At 47.2% G+C, this 21,884-nt stretch overlaps 1 protein-coding gene across 2 annotated transcripts; it reads right to left on the reverse strand.

Moving 5' to 3' along the window:
- Window positions 1-2,518: 2,518 nt before the first annotated feature.
- On the reverse strand, window positions 2,519-20,948 carry PBK (PDZ binding kinase). Of its 2 annotated transcripts, none has more exons than XM_073335532.1 (8): window positions 20,815-20,948; window positions 19,316-19,392; window positions 18,634-18,736; window positions 17,945-18,087; window positions 12,866-13,035; window positions 11,713-11,776; window positions 6,729-6,914; window positions 2,519-2,909 (listed from the first exon to the last, which is right to left on the reverse strand). In XM_073335532.1, exons 2-8 carry the CDS (start codon window positions 19,371-19,373, stop codon window positions 2,704-2,706), a joined length of 930 nt encoding a protein of 309 aa, XP_073191633.1. In that variant the 5' UTR covers window positions 19,374-19,392; window positions 20,815-20,948; the 3' UTR covers window positions 2,519-2,703. The 2 variants fall into 2 exon arrangements, with proteins under 2 accessions (XP_073191633.1, XP_073191632.1); XM_073335531.1 differs by having other exon boundaries at window positions 11,647-11,776.
- Window positions 20,949-21,884: the final 936 nt, after the last annotated feature.

Below are 21,884 nucleotides of genomic sequence, written 5' to 3' on the forward strand. Positions count from 1 at the left end.
GTCAGCCACTTCTCTTTGCTGCTGAGTCAGGTTTCTAAATGCAGTGGATTACTACTTTAGTTTCCTAGGATGTTAGCTAGGTGGACTGATTTGCTTAAGTGTCTTCAACTATTTTAACCTTTGTAAGCATACTGGGTTTTTTTTGCCCTGGCACAACCTGCTCATCAACTCTGATAAAACTCACCTGACTCATGGCCTTACAAGAGTACAAAATCTTTCTCCTTATGCTCTGGCTTTAATTTCTGTTTTGCTATCTTTGTTTTCCTTGTGTCCACTCCCCTTTCATTTTTGTTATGGCTACTAGCATATAATTAGTCTGCACTGAAGTAATTGGCCTACACTTGAAATGCTTGTCATTCTAGGTTCTTCACAGCCTGTTCTATACAGTTCTGTTAGAATGTACATGTGTACTTTGAAGTTGCATAACCAGGGAGTCCTCACCTTGTTACAAAGCTGTAGTCAAAAATCTACACAATTTGTTTCTAGCTCTTCTGACTAAAGATTCTTGAAAACAGTAACCACTGATGGGTCTGCAACTGTAGACAGCCCAATGAAGTATGAACTAACCTTCATTTAGTTGATTCTGAAACTTTTTTCTTTGAGGCCCCCCCAACATGCTATAAAAACTCAAAGGCCCACCTGTGCCACAACTGGTTTTTCTTCCAATAAAACCTAAGGCTGGCATTAGGGAGTAGCAAGCAGGGCACTTGCCCTTAGCCCCAGGCTATGTGGCTCAGATTGTGGCTTTCTTTCCTGGGCCCCAGTGAGCTTAATGCTAGCCCTGTTTCTGAGACCCCCTAAAACCTGCTCACAGCCCCCACCCCATTAAGAACTATTGGTAGATAGAGCACTTTAGGGTAAGGGATGTCTTACTGCTCATGGTGGTTTAAGTATGATTGCCTCTTAGTTAAAGATTGGGGGGGCTGCTCATGTTTTCCAGCTATCAGTAGCCTCCAAATGAGGCTTCTATGTCTCTTGCAGCCCATCAGTCCTATCTTGTCTGACTACCCTTTGCCTGGTTCCAGTAACACGAGGTGACTCTGCAGGCAAAGGCCAGAACTAGCTCCACCTCATTACCTCTACTAATTCCAACAATCCGTAACAGTCTAAGGCAGGGGTTGGCAACCTTTCAGAAGTGGTGTGCCAAGTCTTCATTTATGCACTTTAAGGTTTCGCATGCCAGTAATACATTTTAATGTCCTTTTTTTAGAAGGTCTCTCTAAAAGTCTATATATTATATAACTAAACTATTGTTGTATGTACAGTAAACAAGGTTTTCAAAATGTTTAAGAAGCTTCATTTAAAATTAAAATGCTGATCTTATGCCACCGGCCCCCTGCCAGCCTGGGGTTCCATTCACCTAGGCCCGCAGCAGGCTGAGCGGGGCCTGCGGCCAGGACCCTGGCTGGCAAGGGGCCGGTGGCCAGGACTCCGGACCGGCAGCGGGCTGAGCTGCTCAGCCTGCTGCTGGTCTGGGGTTCAATCCACCAGCTCCTGCCAGCTAGGGTCCCGGCTGCCAGCTCCACTGAGCCTGCTGCTGGACTGGGATCCCAGCCCTGCCCACATAAAGTGGGTACCTACCATCTCCCTTCTCTTTCTCTCTCTGCACTGAGCTGAGGGGGGGAGTGCACTGAGCACAGGGCTGGGGTAGGAGGCTTGGGTATGGAGCGCTTACCTGGGCAGCTCCCATTTGGTGTGAGGGGTGCAGGTGGGAATGTGGGGGGGTGGGGTGCAGGAGCTCCCATTTGGTGCTCAGGGTGGGGGTGGGAATGTGGGGGGTGCAGGAGTCAGGGCTGGGGGCATGAGGGAGGTGCTGTAGTCAGGGCTGGGGGCGTGTGAGGGGGGTGCAGGAGTTTGGGCTGGGGTCACTCCCTGCCCTAAGGGGGTCACAGGAGGGGCCTGGAGGGAATATGCCCTGATTCCACCTCCTCTCCCCCTCCTCCCTGGAGCCACTTCTCTGGCCATCAGCTGATGGGATCAGTGAGGGAGAGGAGGAGGGGCAGGAACCCAGCACACTGGGGGGAGGGCAGAAAAGAGCAGGCTGGGGCAGGCAGGATTTTTAATGGCACACTGCTGCCTGCCGGGGTCCTGGCCTGGGTTTGGCAGTGGGCTGAGCATGCCATAGGTTACTGACCCCTGCTCTAAGGCAGTTAACACCTGAGCACTAAATCATGGGTTCTTAAAGCACTTTACAAAGTAGTACTCTGTCTTTTCCTCAGTTTACAAATGGGAAACTCAAGGCATACGTAATTAAGATCTCTCAACACATACTTGACAAAAAATAAGTCAAAGCTCCCACTCAGCGTACCTGACGGCAACAATACTTAAAATATGGTTCAAAAAAAGTTTACTGATTTGGACACAACTAGCTGCCAGATGAATGGACAGTGTGGAACTCTCAGCATTGCAGGAAGTCATGTACTTAAGTTACCTTACTGTTTATAAAAATGCCTGAAGTGTAATCGAGACAAGCACATGGTATTTAAAAAGATTAAAGTTCTTACGTCAAACACAGCTATCTTGTTACAAACCAATATTTTATTAAATCAAATTCACATCAGCACTATCTGTTTTAAGGAAGTGCTAGTTTTTTCTCAAATGCTTAATATTTGTTTAAAGCTACAGAATGCTATGAACTTATCCAGTGCAAAGGTTACTACTTAAAGAATTCCCCATCAGAATGCAGAGATATGAAATCATCAGTTACTGGTGATGCATGTCTTCCTCCAAGACTGCGACAATGTGTGCAGCAGCGGGGCGCTGCTTCGGGTCCTCACACGTGCAGATGGAAAACATTTCAATCACTTTCTGGTATGACTGGTCCAGCTCCTCCATGTTCAGTGGTGGCCTGGTGCCCAGAGCTGCGTAATACGCCTCATCATCAAAGTCCTCTTCATCAAATGTTGTTTCTGGCAAAGAACATTTAAAACAAGTCAGCAGCAGTAATTGGTAGTCTTAATTGGAAAGTGAATGCCACCTTCTCAAGGGCCATCCATCCATTTAACCCATGCAGTCTTTTCCTCCTCTGAATGGGGGTTTGAAGGGTAGGGAGCAGGAGAACCACGGAACTGGTCCTTTGAAGAGTTGCTTGTCATTCTAGAGCTAGAGTTCAGCACATGCTACCTTAGATCTTGTTTGTTTTGCTTACAAGCCCATGGATCATCTCACATGCGGCAACGCTTCAGAAGCAGCTGGGCCTCTGCCACTTTGGTTTGCTGATTCAGTCCCTTTGCATTTACAATCTACCACTTCAAACTATAATCAATCATTTGGTTTTCTAGACCCCTCAGAAAAAGCGCCAACTGTGGACCGTTGGGACAAATGCAAAAGCCTCCCTGCAGTTACCACGTCTAGATACTTGCCAGCAAGCCATGTTTCCTGTTGGAATCTCATTAAAACAGGAACACCCCCCCAAGTGATTATACAGCTGCATGGTTTATAGCCAGGGAGATTCTGAAGTATTTCCAGAGATTTTTAAATACCAATTTGTAATTTCCTTGTTTAATTTACATGTTTACTCTTATCCCACTGAAGTCGGTTTCAGTACTGCTATCAGCTTCATTAGGATCAGATTCTACCTGAATGAAATTTTCTGTTAGCTAAGGTGAAAGTTTAGTGATTTTTTAAAAATCTTTTTTTTAGTTGTCCAACTGTTAACTTTAAAGTCATATACTTCACTACTTCCCACAGGGTGTAACAGTCTTGGTCACACACCTGGTGTAGGCAAACCCTACTCCATCTTAAGAGGTGTGTTGAATGTCAGGATTAGGAAGCTCAGCGAGATGCCAACTGTGCTTACTTGTATGTCAATATGTTGACTGCTCTGGTACTTTGTGGAGATACTGGGGCTTGAGTTAGAGGAACAAAGAAAGCTCTAGGGTTGCTGCTGGACTGGCCAGCTTGTTTGAAGGCCAGAGCAAAGGGAGTCATAGAATCATAGACTTTAAGGTCAGAAGGGACCATTATGGTCTAGTCTGACCTCCTGCATAACGCAGTCCACAGAATCTCACCCACCTACTCCTGTAACAAACCTCTAACCTATGTCTGAGCTATTGAAGTCCTCAAATCATGGTGTAAAGACTTTGAGGTAGAGAGAATCATCCAGCAAGTGACTGGTGCCCAATGCTGCACAGGAAGGCGAAAACCCCCCAGGACCTCTGCCTTGGAGGAAAATTCCTTCCTGACCCCAAATATGGCCATCAGCTAAACCCTGAGCATGTGGGCAAGACTCACCAGCCAGACACCCAGGAAAGAATTCTCTGTAGTAACTCAGATCCCACCCCATCTAACATCCCATCACAGGCCATTGGGCATATCTACCGCTAATAGTTGAAGCTCAATTAATTGCCAAAATTAGGCTATCCCATCATATCATCCCTTCCATAAAAACTTATCAAGCTTAGTCTTGAAGCCAGATGTCTTTTGCCCCCACTGCTTCCCTTAGAAGGTTGTTCCAGAACTTCAGTCCTCTGATGGTTAGAAACTTCTCTATCAGACTTATTTTGGGAGGAGTTTCTACCTAGAATGACAGTTTTAGGATTCAAATTACATTGGTCGTATTTATATGGATTTTTTGGATAAAGTTACCACTCTCCTTAAAAAAAATAGTGAATTCAGTGCTGGCTTGACAGCCCTGGAGACTGAAACCTCCACGGATCCAGTACGGATACAGCATAGGAGTCAACAGCATATGCTTCTTCCACTCTGCCAACATGCCTCAAAAGTAACCTGGCAGGACCACTTCTAAAGGTAAGAGAAGGAGGGTGTCTCCAGAACCTACTCCCTCCTTAGTCTGTCTAGTCAGCCAACACGTTTCAGCGTCAGTACGGGCGGTGGGGTTTTGGCAACATGCATATATGTGCTCATAGATTGGCCTGATACCACCCAACCCTCTTCGCACAACTCACCAAAAGAGCCAGCTAGTTAAGGGCCAACTTCCGATCACTTCTGGCCTTGGCTGGAACTAAGGTGACAATCTAGGGATCCCAGGTTATCCCCTTATAACCCTACAGATTTCATCCCCAGTCACCCGCACCATCTAGTGCCCCCTTTCAAAGGGCCGTTTTGTTCTGTTTGAGGACCACTTTTTGGTGGAAGGAGGAGAGTACTGGCACTTGGGCCAGCCAGCGTCTAAAACAGCAGTCACGGATTAGTGAGGCTGTCCGACTTTTGTGCAGCAGAGACAAGGTGCCTGAATGGAGCAGCACTGGCCTTTTAACAAGGAAATGGAAATATCACTGCGCTATTACAATATAAGCCCTAACCCAAAAATGTAAAGCCAGGAGCTGTTTAAATGCTACTATAATAACGCACTGGCTGGGCCATCTGCAAGACTAAGTCTAGGAGCTGGACGACTGTTAGTTCAAGCAGGGGAGGCGGATGTTTTCAGATCTAGAGATCCTGGGGACACATTCACACTGTTCAACTAGGTTATGCATCTATTTTGGCTTCCGAGTCTGAGTAGTCCAATTGCCTCTGACGCCTTGTTGAGCTCAGTTTGCTGGGCTGGAGAAGAATGTTGTTATCCTTTGACTGTCATGCTGACCACATCACTTTGGTCCTAGTTAAACTGCAGCTACCCCCATGGTAGATCCCTTCCCCAATACAATTAAAACATGACTCAGTCTTGCAGTATAGATGGACCAGAATCATAATCTAAGCAACTTCACTTAGCTTTTAGCAGGGCCGTAGCATGATTCAGAAACGTGCTTTGGTCCTATCTACACTTCAAACGGGAACCATGTTGAGGGACTATCCAGTTGTAACTTGGTTCTCGTGCCAAGTTTAGTGTTGAGAGGAATTTGATAAGCAGCAGAATTTCAAGGGAGAATTCTCCTGCAGCTGTTTAACAAGCAGCTGGACTTCTTATGGGGCACGTCAGTATTTAAAATGATTAATTAGGCACATTTAACAACTCATTTGGATTTAAAAAGCCAAACAAACTTTAAAGCAGCTCAGCCACCTGCAAAACCATTGTGCACAGCAGCCAGGCACATGTTTTGCAGTAAGCCCCCTCCCCCCGAGTAGCTTTGAGTGCCTCTTCTGTGCTGCAACACGCTCCCGGCAAGGTGAGACAACCGGAAACTTACCAGCCAGGCAGTTCTCAGAAGCAAAAGAAAGGGTTAAAAAAAACAATCAGTGAGCAGAGAAAGGTCTTGGCTAACCTTTCCCCTCACTATTTCCTTATGTCCTCTTTCAATAGGCTATTTAAGTAGATGAACACAAGACAGTTTAATTGTTTTTCTAGTTGTATTGATAGCAGGTCATGATTGACACATGTCTTCGCTAGTGGATGTGCGTTAAAGAAACACTAAAGGCTTGTCTACCCTACCACTTTTGTCAGTATAACTTATGTCGCTCGGGGTGTGGAAAAAACAAAACAAAAAACCCACCCCTAGGTAATGTAAGTTACACCGACAGAAGCACCGGTGTGGGCAGCCCTTTGTTGGCAGGAGAGCTTCTCCTGACAACATAGCTATTGCTGCTTGTGGGGGTGGTTTTATTATGTTGACGGGAGAACTCTCCCGTTGGCACAGAGGAGTTACAGGAGCAATCCTACAGCGGTGCAACTGTAGGCTTGGTAGCGTAGACAAGCCCTAAGGCATCCCCTGCACATACAAATGTTCGACACAGTCAGTTCCACAATTGGGTAAATCCATCTTTAAGGGCAGCTTCCTGCAAGAGGTGCTTGATTTTAAGAGTTGGGACTGTAAGAAATAAAAGCTGACCTTCATCGTCGTCATCATCATCATCATCAGGCAGGTTCAGATGAGGTATGGAAAGGGTCATCATCTCCCACAGAGTCAGTCCAAAAGCAAAGATGTCCGCCTTATCAGTGATAACACCACCATCCTCCAGAGCTTCCTTAGGTTTCCATGGCTCCGTGCCAATGTAAAGTGCCTCCGGGTCACTCACTGAAGAGAAACAACACGTGACTCAAGCTATGTCCACACTAGGAAAAACGGTGTACTTAACATGTTAAACCATAACTGCCTCAACTACACTAGGATTTGAAGATGCGTTAGCTGGGCAAAGCAAACTCTAGGAGGAAGTGAGGGGTCACCATACCCTGCTAGTGTGTTAAAACTACGGCTTGACTTGTCCACACTAGGATTTTAACACAGTGTGTTAATTGTTAAAAACATTTTCTCCCCCTACTTAAGAAGAGGTCTTAAAATGAACAGAAAGAATCAAGTTTGAGGTGTGTCCCAACACCCAGTGATTAGATTCACACCTAAAGAGCGCAGGAGGACTAAGCTACATACTGTAGAAAGGTAACATTTTGCACCAGCGCAGGGCCTGTACCCCATCATGCAGATATCCTGTTCTGTGCTGCAGATTTAAGTCAAGGATAATAAGCACCGAATATAGACTTCTACTAAAATCATGCACGTTTTAGGAACAACACAGGACATCACAAATAGAGTCCACTGCAAAGTCTGCCTGCTTGGCGCTATGAGGCATGGGTCTTAAGATCAACAGAATACTAGAAGCTCCACTTCAGGATTTAATACACTGAGGAGTTAGGATCATTTAGCATTTGGTCTGCTTGAACAGCATGACTAACAAACATGTTCTGAATGTGAATGATAATTGGGGATCATTTAAGAACACTTTACAAGATGCCCAAAAAGCAACAGTCAAAGAAGAAAGTTGTACTGTAAAATATAAATAAATATATATATAACAAATGGAAGAAAATGGAAGTTGACAGTAATACTATAAATCAGGAGGCAGGAATTGGAGAAAACTGATAAGGGAAGCAAAGGGACGCAAGGAGAAATCTATGACCAGCACAGTTAAAAACAATAAGGAATTTTTAAATATATTTAGGAACAAAAAGAATCCTAACAATAGATGGAAATGGTAGAATCATCAGTAATAATGTAGAAAAGCAGAAGTGTTCAATAAACATTTCTGTTCTGTATTTGGGGGAGGCGGGGGGGGAAACAGATAATGTAGTCTCATCAAATGGTGATAACACTCTTTTCATTCCACCAGTATCTCTAGAGGATGTTAGACATTTTAAAATAATCAGATTCAGTTAACAAACCCAAGAGTTTTAAGAGAGCTGGCTGAGGAGCTTGTTGGAGCGTTATTGTTGACTTTCAATAAATTCTGGGGGACTGGGAAAGTTCCAGAAGAAAGCTAATATTGTGCCAGTTCTTTAAAAAGGGTAAGGGGGAGGACCCAGGTAATTATAGACCCGTCAGCCTGACATCAATCCTGAGCAAGATAATGGAGCAGCTGATACAGGACTCCATTAGTTCTTTAATAAAGGAGAGTAATGTAATTAATGCCAATCAACATGGATTTATGGAAAAACCGTAGTTATCAAACTAACTTGATCTCTTTCTTTGATGAGTTTGGTTGATAAAGGTAATAGTGCTGACGTGATAAACTTAGGCTTCTATAAGGCGCTTGACTTGGTACTGCACAAAATTTTGATTAAAACACTAGAATATAAAATGAACATGGCACATATTAAATGGATTAAAAAACTGGCTAGCTGATAGGTCTTAAAATGCAATTGTGAATAGGGAATCATCACTGAATGGGTGTGTTTCTAGTGGAGTGGCTCAGGGATCGGTTCTTGCTATTGCTATGCTATTTGACATTTTTATCAATGACCTGGAAGAAAACAAAATCACTGATAAAGTTTGCAGGTGACACAACCAAAGTCAGGGAAGTGGTAAATGAGCACAGGTCATCAATAATGAACGTGAGCAAACAGTGTGTATTTTAATATGGCTAAATGTAAATGTGTACCCCACAGAACAAAGACTGCAGGCCATACTTACAGGATGGGGGACTCTATCCTGGGAAGCAGTGACTCTGACAAAGATTTGGGGGTCCTGGTGGATAATCAGCTGAATACGAGCTCCCACTGTGACATTGTGGCCAAAAGAGCTAATGTAATCCTGGGATGCATAAAACAGGAGAATCTCTAGCAGGAGCAGAGAGGTTATTTGACCTCTGTATTTGACACTGGTGCAACCGCTGCTGGAATCCTGTGTCCAGTGCTGGTGCCCACAATTCAAGAAGGATGTTAATAAATTGGAGAGGGGTCGGAGAAGAGCCACAAGAAGGATTAAAGGATTAGAAACCTGCCTTGTAGTGACAGACTCAGAGAGCCCAATCTTAACAAAAGAGAAGTTTAAGGGGTGACTTGTTTATAGTCTGTAAGTATCTACATGGGGAACAAATATTTAATCATGGATGAGCTCTTCAATCTAGCAGAGAAAGGTCTAGAATCTCACCTTTGTGATTCGTGGGAACCTTATGCCGGCAGAGAGGCCTGGATTGGAATATGATCCTGAGGTGCAGCACCTGCGATCTATTACACTGATGAATCAACTCTACCTCTCCCAGTCAATCGACAAGAGTTCTATTAAAGCCAGAGGACAACGCCTCTGACAGAGTCCATTTCCCAGCTGTTGTCTGAAGGTGGCTGGGATGGAGGGATGAATTTACATCATGCCAGGTGACCCGCTGCTAGCAAGACAACGATTTACCTTTCTTTAATCCAGCAAAGGTTTATTACTGGTCAGTATGTTTTTAAAGTCTCCAAGAGCTCCTAGTTAATCTTATAAAGAGTCGAAAAAATGTCGGTATCTGACTGAATAAGGAGACCCAGTCACTGACTTGATGCCCGCTCGCTCCTGCAGAAGAGATTTTGGTGCAGCACGTTGCTTTTTAGTGAAGCCAGCGTGCTGAGCTGTACGCTGATGCTCCAGCAAGCAGTGGCTTCGGCACACTTTCCCCATTGCCTAATAATTCACTGAGCTATCAGAAGGCTCACAGCTGCTCGAGAAACATTACACTTGTGCTGCAAGGCTGATCTTCAGAAGTATCTGGCACTAATGAGAAATTAATCTTAGAATCCTTATCACTTTGTAGACCATCATTCTTTAATTCTTGGATACCCCACGGCGAAGGCTACGGGTATTTTTAATAAAAAGTCATGGACAGGTCACGGGCAGTAAACAAAAATTCACGGCCCATAACCAATCCATGACTTGTATTATACACCCCTAACTAAATCTTGGGCAGTGGGGGAGTGGCGTGGCCTGGGTGCCCTGGGGGTGAATGGCCCGGGGGGCGCCGTGGGTGCTCTGGGGGGAGCAGCCCAGGACCCCTGCTGGTGCTGGGGGAGCAGGCTGCAGCATGCGGCCTGGCACCCCTGCTGGTGCTGGGGGGGAGGAGGAGGTTTGGCAGGCCCCTTATCTGGCTCCTTATGGCTCCCCCCTGGGCAAAGGTGTGGCCAGATGGCTCCATATGCTGCCTCCACCCCAAGCGCTAGCTCTGCAGCTCCCATTAGCCAGGAACCGCGGCCAATGGGAGCTGTGGGGTCAGTGCCTGAGGGCAGAGGCAGCCAGCGGAGAGACGTTTGCTAGGAGCGGAGGGAGGGACAGGTGGCTGCTTCTGGGGAGCCCCCCGAGGTAAGCACCGCCCAGAGCCTTCACCCCCAGCCCTGAGCCTCCTCCCACACCCAAACTCCTGCTGCTGCTGAGGGGGGCTGAGGTGGCCCAAGATTGCCCCAGCAGCAGCTGGCCCAGGGGCTGCCTGAGCTGGCAGCCCCTGGGCCAGCTGCACCGGCCGCTGCAGAAGTCACGGAGGTCCTGGAATCCGTGATTTCCGTGACAAACTTGCAGCTTTACCTATGGATAAGGACTCAGTGTCCTTTTTTGGCCAGTTGGATATTGTCTCCATGTGACACACCACAAGACTTCACTCAGAGCTGGGCTGAAGGTTCTTCTAATCTAGAGGACTTGTTCTTTGCAGTCACCCCATAATTTAATGTGTTTAACTACCCTCCGCACTGGGAGATCTTTCCTGTGGCCCTATCCCCTCCCGGCTCCAAAGCCCATTTTGTCATGGCAACATTCCCTTCTCTTCCCTTATAAAATGAAAGAGTTACTAATAAAAATCTAATAGTGCAGCTTCATACATCAGTCAGCTGGTGCAAACCCAAGCACTGGGGAAAGAAACAGAGGGGGAAGTGATTTTGTAATTAACCCAAACACATTCCTGCTTCTGACAGCTATACCAACAGGCCATTAGACATCTGCTTCTTGTTGTAGTTAAGTAAAACATTGATAATTTTCACAATTGGCTCAGGCTGGTCTCCAGAACTATGAAATAGAAGGTTAATTTACTTAACTCTCAAGCAGGAGTTAAGGTTTCCCCACAGCCAGATGCTAGTTCAAAATCTGTTAGGCCTAATCCAGTGTTCCTTGTACACTGGAACTCCATTGCACGTTAAGGTGAGTTCAGGGGTCCAAGAAATGCAATATGGGGCCCTTTGGGGTAACATGGAAGTTTCTTGCATTTATGCAGTACCATTCACCTGGAAGGCACTTAAACTATAAGAAGCACCTCCACTGAAATGCAGCCATCTCTGGGGCAAAGAGTAGCAACCACATGGCATAGAGCCAGGGACGGAAACTGCATCCTTGCACAGCAAACTCCTTTTATGAAAACACAATGGGATCTTTAATGTCTACACAGAGCAGACACCACCTCAGTTTAGACCAGTAGGTCATCCTTGCCCCTTCCAGGTCAAAAGCTAGCTTTAGTTTTCTGGTCCCGGACACCCATAGTGTCCAGATGACTGGAGCAGTCCAAGCTGACAGCCCCACATACCAGTCATGTTTTCATCCAGTGGCAGGGACACTCCCACATCGCAGATTTTTATCGACTCAAAGTCACCTTTAATGACAACGTTAGAAGACTTGATGTCTCCGTGGAGCAGTTTCTTATCGTTATGCAGATACTGCAAGGCAGAAAAAGGAACAAATAACATCCCACTCACAGATGAGAAGCAATAAACAGAGAAAGAGGCTATTTTAAAACAGGTTTGGGCAGTGAAGCATCATCATATTATTATTTAACATTCATACTGCAGAGTCATCTTACGGTTTCAGTTGTGCTAGGTCCAACAGTCCCTGCCCCAAAGAATCTACTAATCTAGAAGACATGACATATCAGATGAATGAGACAAACAAGCAGACTTCAATGGAGCGATGCGGATTTACACGAGCAGAGAATCTAGCCCAACATTTTTACATTGCTACTGTGACACTAACAACAATGCGAGAACTATCACTGAAAAGGCTGTTCCATGCAACCTTCCATTTTCATGGCTTATAACTAAGGCTACGTTTTAGTCCCGGGTATTTTTAGTAAAAGTCACAGACAGGTCACGGGCTGTAAACAAAAATTCACAGCCTGTGACCTGTCCGTGACTTTTACTAAAAATATCAGTGAATAAAACTGCCCAGGGGCCCTGCAGGTGGTAGGGGAGAGCGATACAGCTGCTTTTTTCTTTCTTATGCCTCTCTTTGAGTACCCCTCCAGTATCTTCAGGACCAAACCCCTCAGCCTCCCGGTCAGATTATCTGCCCATCCCACCTACCCACAACGTCTGCTGGTGCCAGAGCTCCTTTATTGGCTGCCAGCATGAGGCTGAGGGTGGACTCTAGCAGCTAGCAAGAAGGAAAAGGGGGTGATTCCGAAAGGAACGGAAAAGTGTGAGTAAGCCAGCGGGGGCCCGTATTAACAAAAACAAAGTTGAATCACTTATTGTGTTACTTTCACTGTAAGCTGTTTGGGGCAGGGACTATCGTTTTGTTCCATGTTTGTACAGCACCTCGCACAATGGGATTGTGGTCTCTTTGGTCTCAAGATCACGTTCCACGAAACCAGAGTGGCACCTTAACAAGGACTTGTGGCATCTGCAAACCACGCGCCGATACTAGTGCAGCATCCTTTGGATTCTCTCAGGTTGAGTTACTGGGAAAATAAAGTATCACCCCTGTATACAGCTCTGCCATGAAACAGCTAATATCACTAGAAAACATACCTTCAACCCTCTTGCCATGTTCAAGGCAACTTTGAGAATTGTAGCAGGAGGAAAAGGGCTCTGATGTTTTGTATTTCTCTCTTCAATTAAGTCATTGAGAGATTTTTCTCCTCCGTATTCCATAGCAAGGCACATGCTTCCATCGTTGGCCTGAGTAAATGCACGGTATCCTTAAAACAATTAGAGATGTAATCTGTTTTTAGGGGACCAGAAGAGGCAATATCTGCAGAAGAGGCATTTTACGCATATGCTTAGTAGCACAATTTGACAGCAGAGTCTCACTAATTCACAATGATATTTAGGCCACCCATCATTACGGAATTTTGTGAATAAGTAAACAAACAATATCAAAGTGAAAAGGAGGACTTGTGGCACCTTAGAGACTAACCAATTTATTAGAGCATAAGCTTTCGTGAGCTACAGCTCACTTCCTCAGATGCATATCGTGGAAACTGCAGCAGGCTTTATATATACACAGAGAATATGAAACAATACCTATTCCCACCCCACTGTCCTGCTGGTAATAGCTTATCTAAAGTGATTTCCAGCACAAATCCAGGTTTTCTCACCCTCCACCCCCCCACACAAATTCACTCTCCTGCTGGTGATAGCCCATCCAAAGTGACAACTCTTTACACAATGTGCATGACAATCAAGCTGGGCTATTTCCTGCATAAATCCAGGTTCTCACATCCCCCCCACCCCCATACACACACAAACTCACTCTCCTGCTGGTAATAGCTCATCCAAACTGACCACTCTTCAAGTTAAAATCCAAGTTAAACCAGAACATCTGGGGGGGGGGGGGGGGGGGTAGGAAAAAACAAGAGGAAACAGGCTACCTTGCATAATGACTTAGCCACTCCAAGTCTCTATTTAAGCCTAAATTAATAGTATCCAATTTGCAAATGAATTCCAATTCAGCAGTTTCTCGCTGGAGTCTGGATTTGAAGTTTTTTTGTTTTAAGATAGCGACCTTCATGTCTGTGATCGCGTGACCAGAGAGATTGAAGTGTTCTCCGACTGGTTTATGAATGTTATAATTCTTGACATCTGATTTGTGTCCATTTATTCTTTTACGTAGAGACTGTCCAGTTTGACCAATGTACATGGCAGAGGGGCATTGCTGGCACATGATGGCATATATCACATTGGTGGATGTGCAGGTGAACGAGCCTCTGATAGTGTGGCTGACGTTATTAGGCCCTGTGATGGTGTCCCCTGAATAGATATGTGGGCACAGTTGGCAACGGGCTTTGTTGCAAGGATAAGTTCCTGGGTTAGTGGTTCTGTTGTGTGGTATGTGGTTGTTGGTGAGTATTTGCTTCAGGTTGCGGGGCTGTCTGTAGGCAAGGACTGGCCTGTCTCCCAAGATTTGTGAGAGTGTTGGGTCATCCTTTAGGATAGGTTGTAGATCCTTAATAATGCGTTGGAGGGGTTTTAGTTGGGGGCTGAAGGTGACGGCTAGTGGCGTTCTGTTATTTTCTTTGTTAGGCCTGTCCTGTAGTAGGTAACTTACATACCACACAACAGAACCACTAACCCAGGAACTTATCCTTGCAACAAAGCCCGTTGCCAACTGTGCCCACATATCTATTCAGGGGACACCATCACAGGGCCTAATAACATCAGCCACACTATCAGAGGCTCGTTCACCTGCACATCCACCAATGTGATATATGCCATCATGTGCCAGCAATGCCCCTCTGCCATGTACATTGGTCAAACTGGACAGTCTCTACGTAAAAGAATAAATGGACACAAATCAGATGTCAAGAATTATAACATTCATAAACCAGTCGGAGAACACTTCAATCTCTCTGGTCACGCGATCACAGACATGAAGGTCGCTATCTTAAAACAAAAAAACTTCAAATCCAGACTCCAGCGAGAAACTGCTGAATTGGAATTCATTTGCAAATTGGATACTATTAATTTAGGCTTAAATAGAGACTTGGAGTGGCTAAGTCATTATGCAAGGTAGCCTAAATTGGTTAGTCTCTAAGGTGCCACAAGTACTCCTTTTCTTTTTGTTTCCTCTTGTTTTTTCCTACCCCCCCCCTCCCAGATGTTCTGGTTTAACTTGGATTTTAACTTGAAGAGTGGTCAGTTTGGATGAGCTATTACCAGCAGGAGAGTGAGTTTGTGTGTGTATGGGGGTGGGGGGGATGTGAGAACCTGGATTTATGCAGGAAATAGCCCAGCTTGATTGTCATGCACATTGTGTAAAGAGTTGTCACTTTGGATGGGCTATCACCAGCAGGAGAGTGAATTTGTGTGGGGGGGTGGAGGGTGAGAAAACCTGGATTTGTGCTGGAAATCACTTTAGATAAGCTATTACCAGCAGGACAGTGGGGTGGGAATAGGTATTGTTTCATATTCTCTGTGTATATATAAAGCCTGCTGCAGTTTCCACGATATGCATCTGAGGAAGTGAGCTGTAGCTCACGAAAGCTTATGCTCTAATAAATTGGTTAGTCTCTAAGGTGCCACAAGTCCTCCTTTTCTTTTTGCGAATACAGACTAACACGGCTGTTACTCTGAAATATCAAAGTGTTCACAGTTACAGCTGTATAACTGTAATGACCACAACTTCTGTGACACCTTTAGCCTGATCAGCGCTAGGGTTTCTCCCCAAAAATTCTAACTGGTTTTAACAACAGTTTCAACAAAACCAATTTTAAAAGCATTTGGAGCCATAATATAAGCCAGGTTTCAGGCAGCCTGGACCATTTGAAACTGGTTTAGGCCACCTGGAGCCTGCTCTACATTACAACTCCAACCCATTTAAAATTCAAATTAACTGACCTGGGAAAACCAGTTAAGAGTTTTTGGGAAAATTTTCACAGCACATACCGGCCTTCAGGTTTTTTCCATATAAAGCCACAGGCCAAGTTTTCCAGAAATGGGTGCCCAACTTGAGACATTTTAGGGAGAGGTGTCTAATTTTCAGAAAGTGCTGAGTGCCTCTGCACTGAAATCAGACTCATTTACAGTGTCTCAAACTGGACACCTAAAACTTGAGGCACGCAAAAATCATTAGCCCCTTTTGACAGTCTTGGCCATGGCATTTGACTATGTTCAATAGAATGGCGCATGGGGTTTTAAAATGGTTTCAGCATTTAATAAATGGTTTAGACTATTTTATTGTAAGTTAAAGGATAATTAGTTGACTTCACATAATTTCCCAGGATAAACTCCCTGATATTAACATATTATGTTATGACTTTGCAAATTTCTCCCCAACTAAAAAGATGACACTTGCGTTTTTGCATGATTTTTCCCATTGTATAACGGACAAATAATCATGTACGTGTTCTGTAGTACATTTTGCAAAAGCAATGAAATCTTTGCAATATGAAACCTCAATACAATGTTCTTGGCCATTGAATTCTTGTTGAGAAGGGAGAACACTCATCATTTGGGGGGATATAAATTGATAAAATTCTCCTGGAGCACTTAAGATGTTTTCATTTTTGCTAGAAATACCATGATTTTTTTTTAAAATGTACAGTAAAGAAAAAAGCTAAATCAACTGCTGATTTCAGTGACAAAGGTAATAATCCCAGAGATTAATGATATATTACGGTAGTAACCAAAACTTCACTGAATATACCATGGTTTCACAAACTATTACTAACACTGAAAGTCAAGAATTTTTATAGAAGCTGTTTTCAAGAGGTTCTAGACTTTCCATAACGCAGGAACTGGCTTATTTTGCATACATTAATTCATTTTATTATTATTAATGAGCGCACAGCATCAAAGATCCAGTAAAGAGCTGGACTGAACAAGCTACCAGAATGCCTGTGTCTGCTTACAAAGTATTTAGAGCGCAATCTTTGGCAGTAACCACTTTTTGTACTTGATGCTGTGCTCATTTCTGTTTGTCTGCTTTTTGAAATGTCAAGTTTGGCATTTTATTCAGTGTGTTAATGACATCACCCCAGATATCAATAAAAGATTTCTAGCACCCTACACTGGACACATTCTACTATGTTGTCACTATTCCCTCAGGTCCTGAACCTATAAATAATGGCACATACTTAATTTTGTGCATGTGAGAAGTCTAATTGTAGTCATTGCGAAAAATCATATAAGTGTAGGGCTGGAAGGGATGTTGACAGGTCACCTAGTCCAGTCCCTTGTGCTGAGGCAGGACCAAGTATACCCATATAGTAAAGTTAAACTTGTGTAAGTGTTTGTAGGATCTGGGCACTGAAGGGAGTCTACAGGATGCCAGCAGGCAATCTGAATCAAGTTGCAGTGGGGGAGGTTTAGATTGGATATTAGGAAAAACTTTTTCACTAAGAGGGTGGTGAAACACTGGAATGCGTTACCTAGGGAGGTGGTAGAATCTCCTTCCTTAGAGGTTTTTAAGGTCAGGCTTGACAAAGCCCTGGCTGGGATGATTTAACTGGGAATTGGTCCTGCTTTGAGCAGGGGGTTGGACTAGATGACCTTCTGGGGTCCCTTCCAACCCTGATATTCTATGATTCTATGAATCTTTGCAAGGCTGCTCTGGGATAAGCCTAGCATGCCTGCGAATAAGATCTCCGGTTCATTCCTCTCCTGTGGGGACAGAAAGAGAGCGACTCTACAATGCTTTGATAACCCACATGCTAGAAGTGGGATATTGAGGTATTTCTGAATTCTCCTTCATGGCAGCACCAGTACGCTGGCCAGAATTAGATCTTTTAAGGTTACGCTTAATGTTACACAGAGAGTTACATGACCTGTTAAGCCAAATCGATAGATTTGGAACTCTATACACGGCCAAGGTAATACCTGATGGAGGAAGAAACTAGTTGCAGTGTGACCATGTCAGCTGGTGGATAGAGAGGAATGAAGGGAGAGTTGGAGGGGCCAGTACATTTGTAATCTCTATGGAATGTAGGGGTCAGGGGATATGCACATGCACCCTCTGCTGCTCAAACAAGGTCCAGGGCCATTTGTACCCTCCCCCCCGGCTCTGGGAAGGTAACATCAGGAAGGAGACACCTGCCTTACTAAGCCTCAGAGATGGCTCCAATAGTTACATTTGCAAATTAAGCATCTTAAGTTGTGTCTGAAACTTACCTACAATGTTTGGGTGCTGAAGGTTTTTCAGAATCTTGGCTTCTTCATTCAGCCTCTGTTGATATATATTTTGCTGCTTATTGTCACATTTTGGATTAATTTTCTTCACAGCCCATGGGGAACGAGACAAGCCTTTAGGAGATCTGTATGGAAAAAATTCGCTCTGTTAGCAAATGAAGCATCGTCCCATCCATATTTGACATCAGTGATGAAAGATCTATCACAAGCATCTATTCAGTGTTGGCCAAGAGTAACATTCACATAATGATGGATGTACAATTAATTTGTGGAATTAAACAGTAAACCTAAAACTATGAAATTAATTTTGCCAACTTAATAATAAATCATACACTGCACAGCACAGAGTTCGAATTTCTACTACAGTCATATATTATATCAACCTCAGAGGAACTCCAGCAGTGTGGGGTAATCCCAGCAAAGTCTCCAAGAATTAATGAGCCATGAAGACTGAGCTAGTAGTGATGACTCCAGTTTAGGTTTAAGGCATACTGATAAGGCCGTATGGGGCATCTTGTGTACACAAGCTGTGGATAGATTTCAGTTTCCAAGACAGGCAAGCCAGCATCTTTCATCAGCACAGAAGTCTCTTTAAAAAATCTATCCTAGTAGTATATGATCTAAAGTCCCAGGTAATGGCCACCCTATCCTGTTTATGTTCTTACACTTACCTTTTCATAAGGTAAACATTTACTCCAGTTCCATATCCAAGCTTCTGCATGAAAGGAGAGGCTGGAATTACTACAGAAGCTGAAGGTCCGCATGGCCCATTGTCTAAAAACACAAACCAAGAAAAAAATCATTCCATTTCTTTAGCACCTTCCATCTGAAGATCTCAAAGCTCTTGCTACAAGCATTTTTGACTACAACTGTACTTGGAGCTTTGTATGGAAGAGAGGTAGATGAGATTTAGTTTTTTTTTAAAAAAAAGCGCTTAACAAACCTCCTCTTCTTTGATTAGACTTCAGGAAACCATCCAAATATGTATGCGTCATACCATCCTTGGTGTACATCTCAATGGAAATCTTTAATAAAACTTCACGTGGAGTTTTATTTTCCCAGTCATTTAAAGTCTGATCTCAAAACAAACTTATTTTTCTCTCACTTTCAAATCCACATTGTAATGGTCATGTTTATAAATAGTCACTCTAACAGGACATGATCAGCACGATCTTGTTTATTAGGCAACTACAACCGCACCACCGCTAGCTTTGTATTGTGAAACACTGGACCCAGACATAATCTGACTAAAAAACTTCAGCATTGATTATACTTCAGTGGAAGTGTTTTAGGGGATAAAATTAACCCTATTCTACAATAGTTAACCAGAGGCCATATTTGAATACAACTTACCAGATTTCTTCCTATTAATTATTTTGTTAGGAGTCTTGAAGGCAGTTGCTGTTTCCATTGTGGATAATTGTCCTGAGCTTTATGACACAAGAGAGTTGCAATTTACATTAGATCTGCCTGCAATGTATTTCTCCGGTGCAGAACATCATCTATCTATCTCCTACCATACCTTTAAGCACAGTCTATAATTCATACTAATTAGCACATTCTATAAATATGTGCTGTAGATTTTGTCCTGAACTTAAGGGAAACCTGAACCGACACTGCAACCCAGGTCAGAGCTTCCTAGCTGCCCTACCAAGTTGTTTGCAGTGTTGTTTTAGCCATGCAGCCCCGGGATATTAGAGAGACAAGGTGGGGGAGGTAATAGCTTTCATCAGACCAGCTTCTGTTGGTGAGAAAGACAAGCTTGAGAGTGTGCATAGACAGAGCTCTCCCAGGCTCAGGTGGATCAGACGGGACACAGGACTCCTGGGTCCCCTGCCCCGCTGGAGTGGATGGGAGGAGTGGGGGGAAAGCACACAGGACTCCTGGGTCCCCTCCCCAGCTCAGGGGGATGCGGGGGGGCGGGGAAGCACAGGACTCCTGGGTCCCCTCCCCAGCTCAGGGGGATGCGGGGGGGCGGGGAAGCACAGGACTCCTGGGTCCCCTCCCCAGCTCAGGGGGATGCGGGGGGGGGGGGGGGAGCACAGGACTCCTGGGTCCCCTCCCCAGCTCAGGGGGATGCGGGGGGGGGGGGAGCACAGGACTCCTGGGTCCCCTCCCCAGCTCAGGGGGATGTGGGGGGCCACACAGGACTCCTGGGTCCCCTCCCCAGCTCAGGGGGATGCGGGGGGGGCGGGGAAGCACAGGACTCCTGGGTCCCCTCCCCAGCTCAGGGGGATGCGGGGGGGGCGGGGAAGCACAGGACTCCTGGGTCCCCTCCCCAGCTCAGGGGGATGCGGGGGGGGGGAAGCACAGGACTCCTGGGTCCCCTCCCCGGCTCCGGGGGATGCGGGGGGGGGGGAGCACAGGACTCCTGGGTCCCCTCCCCGGCTCCAGGGGATGCGGGGGGGGGGGAGCACAGGACTCCTGGGTCCCCTCCCCGGCTCCGGGGGATGCGGGGGGGGGGGGGAAGCACAGGACTCCTGGGTCCCCTCCCCGGCTCAGGGGGATGCGGGGGGGCGGGGAAGCACAGGACTCCTGGGTCCCCTCCCCAGCTCAGGGGGATGCGGGGGGGGGGGAAGCACAGGACTCCTGGGTCCCCTCCCCAGCTCAGGGGGATGCGGGGGGGGGGGGAAGCACAGGACTCCTGGGTCCCCTCCCCGGCTCCGGGGGATGCGGGGGGGGGGAGCACAGGACTCCTGGGTCCCCTCCCCGGCTCCGGGGGATGCGGGGGGGGGGAGCACAGGACTCCTGGGTCCCCTCCCCGGCTCCGGGGGATGCGGGGGGGGGGGGGGGGAGCACAGGACTCCTGGGTCCCCTCCCCCAGGGGGGAGGGGCGAATCCCGGCCCGTTACCTGCCGCGGCTCCGTTCACTGCTCAACCGCTGCCATTTGAATCCGCGCGCGCTGATCCCAGAGCCGCCCCCCCCCACGCGGCTACGGCGGCCGCGCGGCCCAAACAGGGTCGGCCGGGAGCGTGCGACAGGAGGGGCGGGGCGCGGAGCGCGAGGGGGCGGGCCCATTGGGGTGGGCGGAGCCACGGGACAGGGGGGAGGGGGGCGTGTGTCAGCCGCCACGGGGCTCCTGGAAGGGGCGGGGACCCATCGCTCCCCCGGGGGGGGGGGGTTGGGAGAGCAGGGGCCCAATCCCCGGGGGGGGGAGCTGGGAGAGCAGGGGCCCAATCCCCGGGGGGGGGAGCTGGGAGAGCAGGGGCCCAATCCCCGGGGGGGGGGAGCTGGGAGAGCAGGGGCCCAATCCCCGGGGGGGGGGGCTGGGAGAGCAGGGGCCCAATCCCCGGGGGGGGGGGAGCTGGGAGAGCAGGGGCCCAATCCCCGGGGGGGGGGGAGCTGGGAGAGCAGGGGCCCAATCCCTGGGGGGGGGGGAGCTGGGAGAGCAGGGGCCCAATCCCTGGGGGGGGGAGCTGGGAGAGCAGGGGCCCAATCCCGGGGGGGGGGAGCTGGGAGAGCAGGGGCCCAATCCCCGGGGGGGGGGGGCTGGGAGAGCAGGGGCCCAATCCCCGGGGGGGGGGGAGCTGGGAGAGCAGGAGCCCAATCCCCGGGGGGGGAGCTGGGAGAGCAGGGGCCCAATCCCCGGGGCGGGGGGGCTGGGAGAGCAGGGGCCCAATCCCCGGGGGGGGGGGGCTGGGAGAGCAGGGGTCCAATCCCCGGGGCGGGGGGGCTGGGAGAGCAGGGGCCCAATCCCCGGGGGGGGAGCTGGGAGAGCAGGGGCCCAATCCCGGGGGGGGGGGGGGGGAGCTGGGAGAGCAGGAGCCCAATCCCCGGGGGGGGAGCTGGGAGAGCAGGGGCCCAATCCCCGGGGCGGGGGGGCTGGGAGAGCAGGGGCCCAATCCCCGGGGGGGGGGGGGCTGGGAGAGCAGGGGTCCATCCTTCCCTTTGCGGGGAAGCAGGGGGCCCATCCCCAGGTGG

This window comes from Lepidochelys kempii, chromosome 3, assembly GCF_965140265.1.
Source record: "Lepidochelys kempii isolate rLepKem1 chromosome 3, rLepKem1.hap2, whole genome shotgun sequence".
Classification (NCBI taxonomy): domain Eukaryota; kingdom Metazoa; phylum Chordata; order Testudines; family Cheloniidae; genus Lepidochelys; species Lepidochelys kempii.